The sequence below is a fragment of the Rattus rattus genome, chromosome 8 (genome assembly GCF_011064425.1).
Source record: "Rattus rattus isolate New Zealand chromosome 8, Rrattus_CSIRO_v1, whole genome shotgun sequence".
Lineage (NCBI taxonomy): Eukaryota > Metazoa > Chordata > Mammalia > Rodentia > Muridae > Rattus > Rattus rattus.
In genome coordinates, this window is record NC_046161.1 from 106553459 (window position 1) to 106574300 (window position 20842).

Here is a 20842-nt window from a genome sequence, read left to right on the forward strand (position 1 = left end):
TCTTGCTGTTGTGGTCCTTCCAGTGTCCCTGCTTATGTGCCTTAGACCTCTATGGTACTGGCTTGGACAGAGTTCAAAAACCTGTGCTGTAATGGAATACAAAGTCCCAACCCACCCACCCCCCAAAATGTACACAAGAAGATTTCAGATGCTCCCAGGATCCTGGCTACCATACTAGACTTCTCTTCACCACAGCGTGGACAGCCAATCTCCCACCCTGCTCTGGGGTCATCATAGACATTGTTCTAATTAGTTTTCTTTCCTCTGATGAAGCACAGACAGAGAGCAACTCTGGAAGGAAAGAACATGTTTGGCTTACACTTCCGTGTCACAATCCATCGTCGAGGGATGTGGGAACAGGAGCTCAGACAGAAACTGAAGCAGACGCCAAAGAGGAATGCTGTTTCCTGGCTGGCTCCCTCTGGCTCATGCCCAGCCAGCTTTCTCATATAAGCCAGGACCACCTGCCTAGGATTAGCACCGCCCACAGTGGTCAGAGTCTCCCGCATCAATTAACAATCAAGGCAATTCCCCACAGATACGCCCACAGGCCAACCTGATCTGGGCAGTCACTCAACTGAGACTCCTCCCTCTTCCCAGATGACTCTTGGTTGAAGACAAATTAGCATGTCTCTTCGTGAAAATGATAACACACCTAAATACTCCGCCTGCATATTCCTGTGATAGACACACTGGAGGGAAGAGTTTTAACCCAACCTTCTCTGCCATCCTGCAGCCTCTGTAGGTCGCTACTCCATTTCTGGGTTACAGTATTGGGAATATGGCTGAAGTTGGGACCTAGCCTATCAGAATCTCCTCTCTGCCCGAGGAAGGGATAAAGGAAGCTGTGTCCAGGAGAGATAAGTCTTCTGAACAAAAGTCTAGGCTGGGCTGGGATTGGGTACCAACCTCATCAATCCTCAATGTCCTTAGATCTCAGAAAAAGAATACAGAATCCTCATCTGTCTGCTTCCTCTCAAGACAGCCTTAACCCTGGGTGGGACCCCCATAGGAGACCAGCAGCTCAGACAGCCAGGAGAGATCCCAGGGGACATAGCAATATACCAGTGGCCTCCGGGTTCCTCTCCCATTTGCAAGCACAGCCATTGCGTGGTTCTGCACACTGATGATGAAAGGCTTTCCCCCATAAAGCTCTGAGTCAATGACCTTCACCACTGAAGTTCTATGGAATCCTAAGCTTCAGAAAGAAGCAATCCCCCTGTGCTGGCAAGGCATCAGCCTCTTTGCAGCCTAATCCTTCCAAAGCAAGAGTCCTGCATCTGCATCCTACCATCCTACGGGTGTGAGTTCAGGGACCCAAGACTTAACATGCACGCGCGCACACGCACACACAACACACACACACACACACACACACACACACACAAAAATTGGCCATGGCCCCTCACCGGAACTGACCCAGCCCTTCCAAGCACCTTGCTAGGTGGTCTAATATGTAGGAACTTCCTGCCCTGAAGAACTCAACCCCTTTGTCTGCAACGAGTGTGAAATGTCTGTCCGTGTTGCTTCCCCTGGTTGACGACGCGTCCCCTTCCCAGAAACAAATGACTAGAATGTCCAGATAGCCAATCTGTCTTTAAAAGGCACTGAGATTCCCTGCCTCGCTTGAGAAGAATGTACCACACGCTGTTTTCTTTTTATAGCCCATGTGATTGAGTACAACCATACTTGGGAGAGCTTTTCATGGATGGGGGCAGCTGAAAGTCATTGGGATGGTTTATTTGTAAGAGACACTAGACAAAGGAAGTGACGAACAAAACATCCGAGGATGGAGAATGGGGTGAGCCCCCTGGAAGGTGGTATGGGCTAAGTGTAGACTGACTGGTGAAGGAAGAGAATGCCCTCAGGGTCCTTGGGAGCCAGACACCCCTAATGGGAGGGCTACACTACAGCATCGGTTCCTTGCTACATGGCTGCCCTGGCTGGTCTTATGTCAGCTTAGCATACAAACCAGAGTTGTCAGAAAGGGGGAAACTTCAATTGGGAAAATGCCTCCATCACATCCGACTGCAAGCATTTTCTTAATTAGTGATTGATGGGAGAAGGACCAGCCTTTTGTGGGTGGGGCCACCCCTGGGCTGGTGGTCCTGGATTTTATAAGAAAGCAGGCTAAGCAAGCTATGAGGAGCAAGCCAGCAAGCAGCATCCCTCCGTGGCCTCTGCCTCAGCTCCTGCCTCCAGGTTCCTGCCCTGTTTGAGTTTCTATCCTGACTTCCTTAACAGCAATATGGAAGTATAAGACAAGGAAACCCTTTGCTCCCCAACTTGCGTTTTGATCGTGCTGTTTCGTCACAGTAATGGTGATCATAACTAAGACGATAGCGAGGAATCCAGTGCTCAGAGTCTACTAGTGCTGGATGCATTCCCCCATAAATCCTACATCTGGGAACCCTGGGGCTGGGGCTTCTAATCCATTACTCACAAATCAAGGGGTTCCCTGGCTGTGCTCCCAATAGCAGCCTCAGTCCTTGACCATCCATGGCCCCCAAACCCAAGCACACCAGGGGAATTTGTGTTCAAAATTTACTAGAAGCCACAGATAACAGAGAGTGTCGGGATACCACCCCCAATCAGGCCCTACCATACCCTACCCCAAACCACCTCTGTTGGGTCTTCTGATCCTACAGCTGTCTGTAGAGCCCCAACATGACCCTGCTGATATCATGGCTGAGTCTTCTCCCCAAGCAAGATAGGTAAGGAATTCTGGAAGTTGGACCATTCACTGAGGAGCAATCTCTTCACTCCTTCCGAGCTTCTAGGCTACCCAGCACCAGCGCAGCCTGGGTCTTGGCTTCCTGCAGAAGGCTGGAGATTCTATGGCGTATCTGAAGAATATAGAGGGATATGTCACCCTACAACCTCCATGCCTGCTTCTCCTGACAGAAAAATCCCGGGCTCCCACTGCCCCTCCCCATGACATAACCACCTCATGGTGATTAGGGTCATCTTGGACAGCTACTCCTGGATTTCTCAGTGTGGGTAGGAGCTTTGGGGACAGTTACAACCATTGACCCTCCACAGACTCCTATCCGTTCTTTCTGCTTCTCCCCAGACTGAAGAGGGTAGAGCTGTGTCCGTAAGACCCAGAGGGGCAGCACCCATGTGGTTCATACTGTCTAAAGTCAATCAAGGAGAGGCAGGACCCAAAAGTATCCGATTGCCAGCATCCCGTATAAGAACTAAGCCCTTAAAAGGACGTTTTCAAAATTATCCATGAGTCAGATACTTAAGAATGGGATAGGGAACAATGTGTCTGCTGATTGACAGGGGCTTCCTTCAAAGCGAGGGAAGGGCCCTGGAACTTGCTAGAGTGATGGCTATACGCTATTCTGGGTGTGCAAGTGTTCTACTGTGTTGGGTACTTTTAAATTGCAGTTTGTACGTACCATGAAATTTACCTCAATACTATAATAAAATTGTCATGTGGCTGGCTGTGAAGAAGGCTGAGGTTCAGGTCATTTCTTAAAGTCACTTTTCCAGCCCCTGGGTGCTCGGGGGTCCCCAGTCTGGAGTGGCAAGTTTTCAGTTCTGTCATTAGAACCGGGGATGTGATGTGGGTGTTGGGGTGCTATCTAAAAACTCTTCATCTCCTAGCCTGGCTGGACGCCATGGGAAGGAGATTATCAAAGTATGCCAGCAGGCACCTGGACACCCTGTCCCCATGGTCCCTGGATGGATGGATGGATGGATGGATGGATAGATGGATAGATAGATAGATACATACATACATACATACATATGTGGGTGGGTAAGTGGATAGATGGATAGATGGATGGATGGATGTGTGGGTGGGTAGATAGATGATAGATAGACAGACAGATGGAAGATGGATACATAGATGGATAGATGGATGTGTGGGTGGGTAAATAGATGAGAGATGGATAGATCATGTATACATACATGCATATATGCATACATAGATACATAGGTAGGTAGGTAGGTAGGTAGATAGATGGATAGATGGATGGATGGGTGGGTAGATGGACAGACAGGTGGATGGGTAGGTAGGTAGATAGATAAATAGATAATAGATAGATAGATAGATAGATAGATAGATAGATAGATAGATAGATAGATAGATAGATGGGTGGGCGGGCAGACGGACAGACAGATAGATGGATAGATGGACGGATGGGTGGATGGGTGGATAGATAGATGGATGGATGGATGGATGGATGGATGGATGGATGGATGGATGGATGGATGGGCAGGCGGACGGAAGGACTGACAGATGGATGGATGGATGGATGGATGGATAGATGGACAGATAGGTGGATGGGTAGGTGGATGGATGGATAGATAGATAGATAGATAGATAGATAGATAGATAGATAGATAGATAGATAGATAGACAGATAGATAGATAGATGGCCTGTTCCTTCAGGTGACTAGTAAGAGTCAACCCTGTTCACAGTAGACATGGAGGATCCCTGGGTGGAGCCTGGCATCACATCTGCCCACCTTCTCTTTAAATACATCATCCGTCATGTCCTTCAGGTTGATGAGCACATTGAAGTACGCACCAAACACACCTGTCTCCAAGGCTTTGGCTGCCACCTGAGGAGACACCAGAGAAAGCGGCTAGTTCTGGATCCACCTTGCCTCCGTGCCTCTTCAAAGTCCCCTCCCTCTTGTCAAGACTAAGCAAGCTGACCTCTCCTACAGGTTGACGGGCGCGGACTCCATCAGACCTGACCCTACCCCCCAGAGATCAGGCTACAGTGGTCACTGTGGCCTGAGACCTGAACCTGATAAAGGAGTCCTCTACTGATTTGAAGAAGGCCTGAGGAAGCTGTGAAGGTTGGCGGTATGCTCTAATGGCTGTCAACCCCTCTGAACTTGCCCTCAGGTGCTGTCTGCCAGCAAACTAGAGCCACTCCCAGGATAGAGGATCACTTCTCTGGGACCTCAGGACTAGACACTGAAATACACTGCACTGGGTCATCTACAGGAGTCATAGTGTATGGCTCTATTTTGTCCCATCCCCCACACTGGACACAGTTGAGTGATGTCTAATTCCTCAGACCGCCCTGGGTATTCCCCAGTCTGTAGGGTAGAGGGTTCTCTGTCTATAACTGGATATTGAACAAGACTATGAATACCACCCTGAGCTTCTGCGACCCCCCCCCCTTCCCAGCATCATCATACCTGCAGGTCAGACAAGCAAGAGAGGTTGCCACATTGGGCCAGCTCCTGCAGCGCTGGCCATAGCTGGGACACCGTCTCGGCCAGTTTCAGTGGCACAGCGACCGCCTGTCTCAGCCCCTCTTCCAGAGCACATGTGCGCCTAGAACCCAGGCAGTGATGTGTGAACTGGGGACAGAATGCATTCTGTGCCAGCTCCTTAGACACTGAGGTGGCCCACAGGGTCCAGCAGGGATACCTGGCCAGTGGTGTGTGCTCACCTGTCCCTCTCTTCAGGCGTGTTCTTGGGCAGCTTTATCGCCCCCTATAGGAAAAATAAAAACCACGCAGATGGTGAGCGGCCATGAGGGGCTGTGTCCCCTGGCCATGCTGAAAGGGCAGCTCTGACAGCTGAAGGCCACTGCCACATGGGTAGCATTTATCCACAGCCTCTAGCATGGGCATTTCCCACTATCGTGCATCATGTGCTATAAGCCAAAGGCAAGGATACATTCTCTGGTGTCTGTGATTTGTGGGCCTTGGCACCAGGGTGTCACAAGCCCACATGGCCGTCTGGAGGAGACAGGTGTGTGGCATTCTCTGGAATCCTTGCTTCCAGGAAAAGACACCAAGAGCCTTTCAAGGCCCCTGAATTCTCCTCAGCATTCGCCCCACAGTACGAGGCTCTCCTGGTGCAAATTCCAGTTTAAAACAGTGCAAACGACTTTGTCAACACACAAGAGTGACTCTGGTGCTGAAGCCCTGAGACCTTCACTACCATGGTGCCAGCGTCTCTTGCCCTGGCCATCGGGAGACCTGGCATTTCTTCCGAATGGCTACAGGTATGGTTTGTAGTTTCACTGGAGGGGCTTCCGTGTGTGACAAGTGCTGTAAACCCGAGTCTCCCACAGCACCCTTCCATCTTGTAGGATGGGACGGGACAGGACGGGGACAGCTGACTAAGGGGTGCAGCCAATGCTGTTTGGTCTATTCACACAGATCACCAGGAAGTCATTATCAGTGGTCCTTCTGTCAGCCGTGACTGACAGCAGAGGCTAAGCAGACACTCTGTCCCCAGCTATCTGGTCACTACTGTTAGCGTTGTGTCTAAGCTCCACCCCATAGTTACCTAGCAACAGCCAGGTGTGCCTGACTCACTATAAAGGGGGCTGCTTGCCCCCCTCTGCTCTCTCTTACTCTTTCTCTTGCCTTCCTCTCCCTCTCTGTCCCCTCACCCCTTCCCCTCTCTCTCTTCATGTGCTCATGACCTGCCCTCTTTCTCTTCCTTTCCCTTCCCTTCCCTTCCCTTCCCTTCTCCTCCCCCCTCTCTCTCTCTCTCTCTCTCTCTCTCTCTCTCTCTCTCCCCCCCCCTTTTTCTGCCTCTACTACCCTCTTAACTCCCCTCCCCAAGCCATGAATAAACTCTGAACTCTGAACTCTATATTATACTGTCATGTGGCTGGTCCCTCAGGGGGTCCGCGGAAGCACCCCCTTCTCCCGTACCTCACCACACATCCACCAAACATCTTCCTCCTCTCTTATCTTTTTATAAACACATCAACTATGTCACAGCACACGCCTCTCCTCCTGCATGGGGAATGTGGCACTCGACCTAGCCTCTTATCTGCCGTGGCCTTTCTCCGACAGACCACCTGGTCAGTTTCTGTTTCCTAACTTATTCTGAGTTTTACTATGCTTTGTTTTTGTTTTCAGTTGTTTTGGTTTTGATGAGAAAAGTATAACTATCTAGCATTTTGCTTCTAGAAATTTCTCCTATACATTGGGGCTCTTTCCTCGTTTGTTTATTTATTTCCAAAAACTGCATCTTCTTGCTGCACACGAGGGACTTACGCCAACCTCATTTCATATTATTTTCTATCTTCTCGTATGCTTTTGATGTTTTCTTGACTCCATTCTTTGCTGGCTTTTGATTAACTTTCATTTACCTGACTTTAACAGCTGGCTTTTTTTTTTTTTAATTTTTATTTATCTAATGTATATTACAGATGGTTGTGAGCCACCATGTGGTTGCTGGGATTTGAACTCAGGACCTCTGGAAGAGCAGTCAGTGCTCTTAACCACTGAGCCATCTCTCCAGCCCCCAACAGCTGGCTTTTTTGACCGTTCATCTTATTTCTTACTTTTATTTCATAACGTGAGGGTTGTCTCTGAATTTCTAACATTTACACTCAAGCTTGTATTTCTCTACGTCTCTCTCCCTGTGTTTATGTCTCTGCCTGCGGCTGTGTGTCCGCCTGTGTCTCTGTGTGTCTTTGTGTGTTCATGTGTCTCCATCCCTCTCCATCTTGGTCACTCAGTTCTTATCTCTCTGCCTCTACCTCCACCTCTCTGTGTCTCTGTTATATACGTCTCTGTCTCTGTGTGTCTGTCTCTGTGTCTCTGTTTATGTGTGTCTCTGTCTCTGTGTGACTGTCACTGTGTGTGGTGATCTCTGTGTGTCTCTGTGTCTCTGTCTCTGTGTGACTGTCACTGTGTGTGGTGATCTCTGTGTGTCTCTGTGTCTCTGTCTCTGTGTGACTGTCACTGTGTGTGTCGATCTCTGTGTGTCTCTGTTATATACGTCTCTGTCTCTGTATCTCTCTATGTCTGTCTGGACATGTGTAGCTCTCACTTCTAGGTATCTTCTCTGTCTTTTCAGCATCGGGCCCTGCATCCTCGCCGTGTCCTCTAATCTGCTCACAGTGTCTCATTAGTTCTCAAGATGGTTTTTCCACCTCCAAACTCCCCTTATGTTTCCTGTCATCCGTGAGGCTGAGGGACACTTTCCAGACTCTAATCTCCAAGTTTGTTCTGTTAAGATTCCTATGACCTCCTTGGAGCTCTGACCTGCTGGGGTGGTCAGGACAGGGAACAGGGCAGCCCTTGCAGTTGCCCCTTACCAGAGCACAGAACCAGCCTCCATGATGGACCAGATGATCTACAGGCAATAGGCTTCCTTCCTGCAGGTCTTAGAATCTAAGTGCTCTGACACATCACTATCCTGGAAGCCAAGATTCTGGCTGGCCGGCCTGTGAGAAGTGTTTGCCTGTGCACTCAAGATTACCAGCCTATATCCCTCCAGGATCCCCAGTTCCAGGGCCTATTCTCCAAAGCTTCCTTTCCTGGGACAATGCCCCTGCTCCCTAGGACTCGCTTTTGGGGAAAGTAGGGGCTCCTAGGACAGAGGCAGATCACGACACCTCCCCAGTGCCCCTGGCCTCTGGCTGCAGATTTGCAGGCCTAGGTCTGGTAGCTCAGCACACTTACCAAACAGGCAGCAAAAGCCCGCGCGTCAGCGTCCACCAATGAAGTCAGCTGGGCCGAGGCTGCATGGAAGGGTGGGATCAAGCGTCGCATTGTGGAATCCAAGTGATCAAACTGGCGCCGGCCGTAGGTCATCTGGCCCACCATAGAAGCCAGGGCTGCACCCTGGTAAGCAGAAAGGTGTATGGGGTGGGGTTGGGGGGCGGGATTTCCTGTCCTCCAGCGAGGAACCCCAAGTTCAGGGAGATGAACTGTAGAGTCTCAATCTACGGGGTCCCCCACTACGGAGTCCCCCATCCTGATTCCGGTCCTCCAGGATCTCCTACTCCGCCCCCACGCACCACCCCCTCCTAGGTCCTGCCTTCTATAGCTCCGCCCACAGGTACTCACCAGAGCTGCAACAGCTGCGGCTACAGAGCCTCCTCCTGGGGCAGCAGAGCGGGCTCCCACCTCCCGAACAAAAGCGCGCAGTGATGCGTCCAGCAGGCTCTGTTCTGGTCCACTATCGGGGACCAGGTACCTACCCGGTGGGAGAGACTTAAAGAAGGGGAGACGGACATCTTACCCCCAGTCCCAAGCTAAGAGCCAGGAGAGAAGAGAAGCGAGCAGGCCAGAAGGAAGCGGGACTGAAGCATGGGGGTTTGGGGGGGGGGGGGACAGGCATCAGACTTAAGATATGGGGACCAGAGATGTGAAGATAAGGAGGAAGTAGTAGATGGCGGAAGAGGGGTAAAGCAAGTAAAAAGGGGGCAGGAAGGGGCAGGGACATAAGGCCTCACTCGATGATCCGCTCCTTTGGGTCGAAGGGCGCCAGGGAATCCAGACCCAGCCGGTTCACCACCTGGAGGGTGGGCGTCCCACCTTAGCCTAAGGCTTAGCTTAGCTTCCCCTTGACAAGGTTTGCCCACAGTCCCTTCCCCGGAACCTAACCAATTCGCTTTAGGACAGGTTGAGATACACACAGAACCCCCCCCGCCCCCTTGATCCCAGGAAAAACAGGAGAGAAAAGGGGTCTCCTAGTCCTCCTCTCAGAGGAGCCTCCAAGGCCATGGGAGGTGTAGAGGCCAACTAAACCCTCTTCTTGGGGCAAGAATGTTTGTATCTGGAGAGCAGCGAGGCTGGAGTGAGTGAGTGGGTGGAGGAGCACCCTCATAGATGCAAGGAGGAGGGGGGTGAGGGGGGGTGAGATGGGGGTATGGGGAGGGGGAATGGGGGGGGGGGTATATTTGAAATGTAAACGAATAAAATGACTAGTAAAAAATAAATAAATAATAAAAAGAAATTGTTTTGTTTTGTTTTTAAATTCTTTTTTTTTTTTTTTTTTGGTTCTTTTTTTTTTTTTTTTCGGAGCTGGGGACCGAACCCAGGGCCTTGCACTTCCTAGGCAAGTGCTCTACCACTGAGCTAAATCCCCAGCCCTTTTTTTTAAATTCTAACGGCTTTCAAAATCTAACAGATTCTCACAGCCAGGGGCAGTCAGGACAGCCTTGATTTACACATGAGGGAAGACAGTCCCATTTAAGATTAGAATTCATCTCAACAAAGACCATTCGACCCTCTATGAAACTATGCAATCGTGTCAGCATGTCTCGTGTTCTAAAAGCAGGAATGGGGGGGACACACACTTGAGGGACACAAGGCAGGTACACCCCAAAGGTGGTTATGGAGATAGGTAAAGGACGTCACCTGAAAGTTAGGACATCACCAGAATCAGCCAACAGTGGGGGATACTTTTCACGAAAGGACGAGAAGCTAAAACAATAACCCTGGAAATACGGCCACCCCTAAGCAGATCCCAGGCTCGCTGAGTTGAGCAAAGGCGTCGTAGATTAGCAGAAATGCTTTCGAAGAGGGCCATTCATAGATGGGACCAGGGGAGGTTATATGCCTGGGACATAGGAATCCAAACCCACAAACTGTCAGGTATAGGGGTGTAAGGAACCTGCCAGAGAGGGCTGGCAGCAGACATGGCTCCTCACAGAAGCAGTCAGCCCGGGATTTGAGAAGGCAGAGAACATAAGGTTTATATAGTACAAGTCACAAAGGAAGCTGGGGTAACGGTCTTCTGAATGGACAGTGAACACGGAAACTCTTCTAACTGCACGTCTAGGGCTGGCGACAGAGCTTGGTCAATGAAAGGCTCGCCACTCAAGCACGGAACCTTAAGGTCCTCAGGACCCATATCAAAACTAAATAAATAAACGGAGGAAGAAAGAAGCAGGCAAAGAAACAAAGAAACAAAGACGTAAACGCCTGTCATGGTGGCAAACACCTTACTTGTAATTCCAGTGCCGGGGAAGTGGAGAGAGGAGGCCTAGCCTACTTGGCGAGTTCGAGGTCACTGAGAGACCATGTCTCCAAACAAAAGGTGGACAGCACCTTAGAAGCGATGCCTGAAATTGTCTTTTGTCTTGCATGTATGTCTTACACACACACACACACACACACACACACACACACACACACACACACACACACACACACACGGGTTTGGGATTTTGGATGGGCCCTTCTGGAACTATCGACTGATCCTGGAGCAGCTCCTGCAGCCTCCAGGCCTCTCTTCACATCTCCTGCACAGCTCCCCCCACACACACACACACACACACACACACACACACACACACACACACACACAGGGTTTGGGATTTTTGGATGGGCCCTTCTGGAACTATCGACTGATCCTGGAGCAGCTCCTGCAGCCTCCAGGCCTCCTTCACATCTCCTGCACAGCTCCCCCCCCCCACACACACACACACCCCACACACACACACACACACACACACACACACACACACACAAGGCGCAGCCCACCAGCCGAATCCGTGTTCCTCCTCCAGAACAAACAGCTTCTCCTTGTCACAGTAGAAGGCCGCGGCATCCAGTAAGGCCTTCAGAGGCACCAGGCCCACCAGCTGTGAGCCCACCACTGGGAGATTCAGCTCCTGTGAGACAGAGGCTGAGGTCAGCGCCTCGGGGTCCCCGGGTGTCAGAAGGATGCGGGATGCTTGCTCTACCTACCTGAGCCTCTCGGCGGGCCTCCTCGTACACTGTGTGCAGAGCTGTGACCTCAAAGTCCAGGAGGTTGGTGGACACCTGAGCCAGGTTCTTCTCTTCTAGGTACCAGCCGATGCCCTGAACCTTTTTCAGACGTCCCGGCTGCAAAGAGACGCAGCCCCGGGCCTAGGCTAAGAATCTCATCTCTGAATGGCCGCTCCCTAGGTTTCACAATGCCTGGTGCTGAGAGCCTCTTATATTTGTATTTCCCAGCCAGATGAGTCAGGCAAGGTGATCCCCAGATAGCTGAGTTGGCACTGTGACTCCCCCCAGCTCTTTCTGTCTTCCTTGGTCCGGCTAGAGAGATAAGACAAAATCTCACGGGTAGTTGATGCTGCCGGAAGCAGGGCTCCTGGAGCTTCCGCTAAGATTGGGGGCCGCCGGGACAGCCAGGAAGAGGGAGATCCCTCTACCTTTCACTAAGTATATCTGCGTTATCTGTGTCTGATATGGACTCTGTATAAGTGATGCTCAAGCCAGCTGATGAGTTCTATGCAGACCCAAGGAGGAAGCTTCCCCCATAAACCTGAAGATTTACAGAGGCATTGTGTGTCGGGTGGGGGTGGGAACTGAGGGGGACACTTAGAGCATCTAAAAGGACACGTTAATGTGAAGACTTCTGGGACCGCTAGGCAGCTGTTTACACAGAAGCCCGCCCCCCCTGTCTGCTTCCGTGGAAATGTCTGCTAAAAGCAAGGGCTGCTGGGACTGGAGAGAGGGCTCAGTGGTTAAGAGCCCTTGCCGCTCTTCAAGAGGACCTGGCCTTGATTCCCAGCACCCACTTGATGGCTCATAATTGTATGTAGTAACTCGAGGCTCAAGGGACCCAGCACACATTAAGGCCAAACACATACAACAAATAAATATTTGTTAAGGGGCTCCTCGATTTCAAACAGTGAACTCTGATCCTGAGACACCCTCCCCCCAACCCACAGGGCTGTGACGCTAAGGTGAACAATCTCCCCAGAGCGTTCCGAGGAAGGTCCCTAGGGCACGAGACAGCAAACCGGAAGCTACCCACCTGGTCTTTCCCTCGGCCCTGCTCCCGCAGGTTGAGAGCGATACGGTGGGCCTGTTCCTTGGTGCTTAGCAGATTGATATTGAACGCAATGAGGAATTTCCGTGCACCCGTGACAGTGGCACCCCAACTGGGGACAAAGGAGCTAGGGCCAAAGTCGGGCACCCACTCGGCCTGTTTGAGCTGTGGGAACATTCGCCCCGGAAGTGAGGAGGAGGGGCCTCATACCTACCCACCCTCCCCAGGGGAAAAAAATGGCAGGCAGGCTGCCCTCTCACACCCAGCCAGGTATGTGGGGTAGCACCTTCTCAGGCAGGGCCTCATACTCTCCAGCCCGGATGGCTGGCAGGGTCTGACGACTGGGCATCTGAGCCGCCTCACCATAGAGGTACACTGCAAAGAAACCCCATTGGTCGGGTGCTTAGCTGGGTAGAATCCAGTACTCTCTATCCCACAGGGACCCAGGCAAGGTGGCTCCTTCCAGCTTCAGCTGGGGGTACATTTACTCCAGGGAGTGTCGCCTTCTACACACGCTTGGAATGGATATTGCAATACAGATGGCATAGCCAATGCCTCCCAGACACCCAAAACCAGCCGCTGAAGAGCCCATACTTGTAGGAGGAGTTGGGGTAGGATGTGTAAGGAGTGCTAATGGAATACTCTCAGGTTTCTTTTTTATTTTTTTTTCTTTTATTCGTAGCTGGGGACCGAACCCAGGGCCTTGCGCTTGCTAGGCAAGCGCTCTACCACTGAGCTAAATCCCCAACCCCCAGGTTTCTTTTTAAAAAAAAAAATGTTTTTGGACTGTGTGTTAAACCCGTCCTTGGAGGAGCAGAAAAGACAGAGCTTGCTGTACACGTGGGTCCTGGCCTCTGGTGTTAGCCTGTGTTCCTGTCTATGCTGCCTACCCTAGTGTCTCCCCCCAAGACTATGCTATGCAGTCTGTGCCCCGTTTGTCCTGTATCACTTTCTTGATCTAGTTAGTTTTAACACACACACACACCCCCGATTTTCACACATGTATAGTGTGCACTTGTATATGCCTATTCCTGCCTTTGTGTGGGCTCATGTATGTGCGTGTGTACGTATGAGTGTGGAGACCCAAGGCTGACATCAGGAAACATCATCCTTTATCATTGACCAGCTCTACTCACTGAGGTGGGTCCCTCACCCTGGTAGTCTTACTTACTAGATTATTCTGGCTCTGATAGAAGGCTGGCCTTACAAGCGGGTCACCACACCCATCTGACATTTATGGAAGTTTCTGGAAATCTGACCTCTGGTCCTCGTGCTTGAGTGACAAATGTTGAAACCACTGAGCTGTCTCCCCAGCCCCCAAATTCTTTCTGTTTAACTGCTTCATCGTGTGGTCAGCCAGCGTCCAGCAAGCAGAATGGGACGTGCCCCCTATGCTCTGCTCTGGTTATGATCCCATCTGGAATTTGTTTCCTTATCTTAGAAAACTGGGACTGGTAATGGGGTTTCTTCTTTGGTAATAATCTGCATTATTTTTGCTTTGTTTTATTTTGTTCTGTGGAGGTAGGGTATCTCTCCGTAGCCCAGGCTACCCTGAAACTGTGGAGCAAGCTGGCCTTGAACTCTTTTTTTTTTAAAGATTTATTTATTTATTTCATGTCTGTGAGTACACTGTAGCTGTCTTCAGACACACCAGAAGAGGGCATCGGATCCCATTACAGATGGTTGTGAGCCACCATGTAGCCGCTGGGAATTGAACTCAGGACCTCTGGAAGAGCAGCCAGTGCTCTTAATCATGGAGCCATCTCTCCAGCCCCCGGCCTTGAACTCTTGCTTGCCTCTGCCTCCTTAGCACTGGGATTAAAGGGGTGTGTGTGTGTGTGTGTGTGTGTGTGTGTGTGTGTGTGTGTGTGTGTGTGTGTGTGTGTGTGGCTCCACCGTGCAAGACACGATCTGCATTCTTCAAAGGTGTCATGCACAGAGAACCAGAGCGTGTGTCGGAGACTGGAATCCAGGGGGTGGGGCACTGACATTGATCCTCCCAGGTGACATTGTACTCACCTGGTACATTCAGTTCCTCTGCCAGCCGCTGCCCAAATGCCTTGGCACAGAGCACACACTCGTCCATGCTGACGCCCCTCACCGGGATGAAGGGACACACATCCAGAGCACCCATTCGAGGGTGCTCTCCTGCAGAGAAGGGGGCAGCCTGTCCACACTGACCACGGAGAGCAGCCAGCCCCAAGTGATTGGCAGTAGCAACTTCTCCCAGGGCGGCCTATTAGGGATGCTACAGAACGTGGGGACTCTCCCCGTTCCTTTGGCTGACAAGAGAAGCCCTTAAAGCCATGGAGAAGGGTTAGGGCTTGAGGAAGCTGGGCTTTTATATTTTTTTTCCCTTAAAAAAAAAAATCACAAAACGGAGGCTGAAATCTGGAATATTGTGCCCGGTTCCTCTTAACCTTGACAAACCTGTTATCTACTCCTTACTGTGACCTCTAAAATCAGCTCCCAGAGAACACACAGAGGCCATGGCCTTTTGCCAAGTTCCCTGTGTGTCCACTAACCTTTGACTCTGCCCACCCCCGCCATTGTGTTTGGTTTTGAGGTTGTTGACAAGTTTGCCTCCCCGCACAGTGTACTCTTCTGACACCCCGAGGCCTTAGTCTGGTCAAGACCTTGGGATGAGCGAACCCCTGTAGATTATCATAGAACCACTGGATCCAAAACGAGAGGTTTCCATTCCAGAGGACAGCTGATCTCCATAGCCTATGTCCTAGGGCCATCTCCCTGTCTTTCCCCCATCCTGCTGCCCTTGGCTTACACCCCATGTCCGTGCCCTAGGCCTGCCCCTCACCCAGAACACCTTGGCACAAGCTCAGCCTGAGCTGCTCACCCTTGTGCTTCCTCATGTCGATGAGCTGTGAGGCCGTTCGTGCAGCGCTGAGGGCTCCCTCGACCACACACTCCGACTGCCCCACAAAAGTGTAGACAGTGCGGTTGGTGGAGGGTCCAGCATCAACGTCCAACAGCACACAGCCTGGGGTCTGGGAGATGGCTCGAGAAATGGCATCGATCACCTGGAGAGAGAGGCCCAACACCAGGCCTCAGTCCCCTGAAAAGGCTGTAAACCCACACCCACGTGTGATCTTAAGAAGGTAATTTGACAGGTCCCCCCCCCAAAAAAAAACTGACCTTCATTTGGTACAAGAACCCATAGTACAACAAGGAAGGCCCCCATGTCAGTGGCCATGACTACCCCAGGCTCAGGTCGGCTCAGAAAAATAAATAATGGGTTTGTTGCCAACACCCATATACTCAAGAGAGGGTGGATGGAATGACAGCCTTCCGGTGGGAACGGCCAGGGTAGGGACTGTCTGCTAATATGAGATAGAAGCCAAATGAGCCTAGAACCCTAGAGGTCAAAACTTGGGTTCAGGGCTCAATCCCTATCCTGAGGACCGCTCTGTGCCTCAATTTCCCCATCAGGTAAGGGGGCTCTCTCAAGGCTTCAGGGGTGAGGCAGGAGTTAATGCATGTGGGGATGACCTTTTCTGTGACCTCTGCCCTCTGCCCTCTGCATCTCTATTCAAGGCACTTCGTTTTCAGGTAGGAAAGGATTTTCAGGTCAAAGGATTCACCAGGCCCCCACCAGAAGCACTCCAAAATCCCCAGGCCTACTGCCATTCCTCCAGAGTCTCAAACATTCACGGAACTTTCCAGATGGAAATGGCTCCTGTGAGGGATCCAATAGGTCCTGGGAAGGCAACTTTCTCCCACACCAAACTCACTCCCTTTCTGGGACCAGAGCACCCACACAGCCCTGCAGGAGCCTCACCTCCTGGTTGTTCCCCTCTGAGAAGTTGGGGACACATTCCACCAACTGGGACATGGCCAGCACCTGAGTCCAGAGGCTCCTCTCAAGAGGCGGTGGAGGGACACAGCTCTTGGATGGCCCTGGGGCCTTTATACCTTCTCACAGCTAGTTTCTTATTAACCAGGGACAGAGCGGTGGCAACTGGAGCATGCAGAGGTGTTCTCCAGGATGAGCTCTCCAGAGAGCACACGGTCAGTGTCAGAGGGACACATGCTGAGGACCCTAGGAGGCCTAGAGGGACAAGGTTCAGGCTAGGGCATCAAGCCAACTTGAGCTCAAGGCCCAGCTTGGGTCAGGGTTGCCTATTGACCATCCCAAGTGACCCTATAATTGCCCTCAGAGTATGGCCTTTCTGGAAGAGGCCCCAAGGGCTTCTGGGTTAGTAACTCTTCATACTGAGCCTGGTCTTCGGGGATGTGGGGGAGGAGAGGCCGTATATGAGGCCCAGCATAAAGCCTGGTCCTCCCCAGAAGTCGTCAGAGAGGCAGAAGAGTGGGTAGGATGGGAGCAAGAATGTGTTTGACCAGGGGCATCTGTGTGTGTGTGTGTTTGTGTGTGTGTGTGTGTGTGTGTGTGTGTGCGCGCGCGTGTGTAATTCATAGGTTAGACGTGCGTATAGGTGAAATGATAGATGAGTATATGTATGTATGTGTACATGAGTGTATACAAGGGCATATGGCAATAGGTAGGGGTTGGTGTGGACATGCATGAGGGTGTTAGTGTGCACATGCAGGTAGATGTTAGACTACATGCACCGTGTGGCTGTTGGCATATATGCGGATGATGGCGTCTGCAAGTGGGTGGATGCCAATGTGTGTATCAACCATAATGGAGGAAAGATGGGTGCTGATGCTGTCTGTAGGTGCTGATGTGAACCAACCTATGATGTGTATGTGTTCTTGCTTTTCTGTTGCTATGCTAAGACACTCTAGCCAAAAGCAACTGGAGGAGGGAAAGGGTTTATTTGATCTGATACTTCTAGGTCCCAGTCCGTTGGGAATAGTTCTGCCCATAATAGACTGGGCCCTCCTACAGCCATCAATAAGATCAAGTCAATACCTGGCCCTGGAGAAACGGTTCTTGCAGAGGATCCAGGTTCAATTCTCAGCACCCTCATGGCAGTTTACGACCATCGGTAACTCTAGTTCCAGAGTATCTGATGCTCTTTCCTGGCCTCCGTGGGCACAGGCGTGCATATGGTCCACATACGTACATGCAGGCAAAATATCCACACATATAAATCTAAATAAAGACAATTCCCCACAGACATGGCCACAGACCCATCTGATCTGGACACTAATTGAGGCTCTCGGTTCCCAGGGGACTCTAGGCTGTGCCAAGGCAGTAATAAAAACCAACCAGAACAATGCATATGCCGTCGTGTTATTAGTATGTGTGCGGTGTTAGTGTGATCGCGTGTGGGCACTGGGGTGGGCGTTCATGTATGATGTTGATGTTTGCATCTATGTGGGTGTTGGTGTGTATCGATGTGTGTTACTATTTGTGTATGATTGTTGGTGTGAGCATGTATGGATAGCATGTGTTGATATATATACATATGTACTATACATACATGTATATACTATATATATATAATTGTGTATATATGTGTATATGTGTGTGTGAACATACATGTGTTTGCATTGATCCTGCATGAACATATGGGTGTTGGGGAGGGTGTAGGTGTGAGTGTAACAGATGATGTTTTGTGTGCGATGTTGCTGTGTGGTACTGAGCTCCCAGGGCAGGCGGGCAGGGAGTTCTAGAGCCGAAACTCCTTATAGTCGACAGCCCCAGCTTCATGAGAATGGCTGGATCCAGCTCATGGCTCCAACTCCCAGACGCCTTCTACCAAGTCTAATTCTAGGCAGAGGCTGGTGTATCCCTTCTGTCTGTGGTCCACAGATCTTATCACAGTCCTGGACGCACATGAACATCCCTGTCCTAGAGATGGCACCCTTCTCAGGTGCCCTCATTACTCATATACGTCACAAAGATGCCCCCATACTCCACAAAGCCTTTGGGGTACCAGAGTATCAAGCTACATCTCCCCACAGCACTGCTGGGCCCAGGCGAAGGGATGTATGGACGTGGAGACTCAGTCTTCCTCGTGGCCATCTGGAAAGACTGAAGAACCATTGGAGGTATCACAAAGTTGAACAACCGGAAGGGAAGGGCTGGGCCTGGGCACAAGTGCAGAGCAGATCTGCAGGAGACTTTAGATAAATGACAAATTGCCCATGCAGAATCATTCATACAGGCACTGAGCCTGGGCAAGTGAGGCATGACTCCACCTATCCAATTCAGGATGTGACCATAGGTAACCAGTCCTAAAACCTATATCTAGCTTGAGAGACTCGGCCAAATTATACCACTATCAAAGTTTTCCTGAAACACACACACACACACACACACACACACACACACACACAGATACACACACACATACAACCCACACCTGGATACACATGACCACACACACACATACAGACACACACACACAGGACGCACACACACAGACACACACACACACACCACACACACACACACACACACACACACTCCACACACAAAAACATACACACACACATACAACCCACACCTGGATACACATGACCACACACACACACACACACACACACACACACTCCAACACACAACACACACACACACACAACAACAACCCACACCTGGATACACATGACCACACACACACACACAAACACACACACAACTCATACTCAGATACATATAAACACACAGAGACACACACACAGACACAGACACACAGTCACACACGTAGACACAGACACACACATACACACACACAACTCACACCCAGATATACATGAATACACACAGACACACACACTCAGGGATACACATGCTCAGACATAGACACACACATACACACACACAACTCACACCCCAGATACACATGAACACACACACACACACACACACCACTGCCCTATCTCTTTCCATGCAGGGACATTCTCAAGCCTTCTAAACAGCACCCCAAACACCACAACCTTCGAGGGGATGCGCCCCTAATCTCGAGGCACCCTCCCAAGCCTGGGCCTACCGTGTGCACAGAGGGTAGTCAAGTGGATACACAACAGCCTGGAACCAGGCAGAGCTGGACTCAAGAGCTTGAGGACACCAATACACCAATGTCCTCTGGGTTTGAGTTTGGAATGTTCCCAAAAGGCTCATTGTTGAAAGCTTGGGCCCAACAGCAGCAATGTTGAGAGAAAGGGCTTTGGGAACACAACTGGATCACAGGGACTCTGATCTCTTGGATGGATCGGGCTGTTGATGCGTTCTTGTTGAACTGTGGGGGACAGGGCCTGGTTGGAAAAGGTAAATCACTAGGAGTGAATAATTGCCCCGTGTCTGTGTTCTTTGTTTCCTGGACACTGAAATGAGCGGCTCACCAGGATATCTCGCTCCATCGTAGGCCCAGAAACAACGGAGCCAGCCAACCGTGGCCTAAACCTCTGAGTGTGAGGTAAATAAATCCTGCCTCACTAAACTGACTTTCATGGATGTTTTGCCACAGAGACAGAAACTCTGACTGACACAGACACTCATAGTCAAGTCCAAGAGCCCAATTCTTCAGAGCCTGAAGCCTGGGGTTCCAGTCACTCTGTCCCTCCTGCTCCCGAGGGTTACTTGTGTTAATTTTCTGTTTATTCTTTTATGACGCCATGATATCTTGAGTTCCTTGCTATTTAGAAAAAAAAGAAAACAACAATCTTTCCACTGCGAGCTAGCGACTCCTGGTGTATAAACACATCTCTGTTATGCAAAAGGACCAACTCAAAGTCTACTTCTTCACCCAATTCTCCCCAAGCCAAGGGTTTCCAACTCCAAACCACCCAGGGCAAGGCACAGTAGACACACTTCTCTGTCACAGTCCAAGTCTCTGGAAATTAAACACTCTCTACTCCTATTTTTGTTCATGCTTACCTATCCTCCTCCTCCTCCTCCTCCTCCTCCTCCTCCTCCTCCTCCTCCTCCTCCTCCTCCTCCTCCTCCCCCTCCTCCTCCTCCTCTTCCTCCTCCTCCTCCCCCTCCTCCCCCCCCTCCTTCTCCTCTTCCTCCTCCTCCTCCTCCCCCTCCTCTCTTCCTTTTCTCCTCCATCTTCCTCCTCCTCTTCCTCCTTCCCCTCCTCCTCCTCCTTCCCCTCCTTTTCTTTCTTTTCATCCTCCTTCACCTCCTCCTCCTCTTCCTCCTTCCCCTCCTCTCCTCTTCCTCCTCCACCACCATCTCCTTCTCCTCTTCCTCCTCCTCCTCCTCCCCCTCCTTCTCTTCCTCCTCCTCCTCCTCTCCTCCTCCTCCTCCTCCTCCTCCTCCTCCTCCTCCTCCTCCTCCTCCTCCTCCTCCTCCTTCTCCACCACCTCTACTTCCTGTTCCTCCTCCTCCTCCAAGTCCTCCACTTCCTCCTCCTCCAAGTCCTCCTCTTCCTCCTCCTCCACCTCCTCCTCCTCCTCCTCTTCCAC

The 20842-nt window shown here is 50.9% G+C and overlaps 1 protein-coding gene across 1 annotated transcript; it reads right to left on the reverse strand.

Annotated features, from left to right (window-relative positions):
• Positions 1–2530: 2530 nt before the first annotated feature.
• Ftcd (formimidoyltransferase cyclodeaminase) lies at positions 2531–16352 on the reverse strand. The gene is given in 15 exon segments (XM_032911042.1): positions 2531–2846; positions 4483–4578; positions 5170–5308; positions 5427–5470; positions 8413–8574; positions 8800–8929; positions 9189–9250; positions 11224–11237; positions 11240–11354; positions 11431–11568; positions 12488–12667; positions 12789–12877; positions 14522–14650; positions 15357–15540; positions 16299–16352. Coding segments are annotated over 15 exon segments (1623 nt in total). The 3' UTR covers positions 2531–2759.
• Between the last annotated feature and the right edge of the window lie 4490 nt (positions 16353–20842).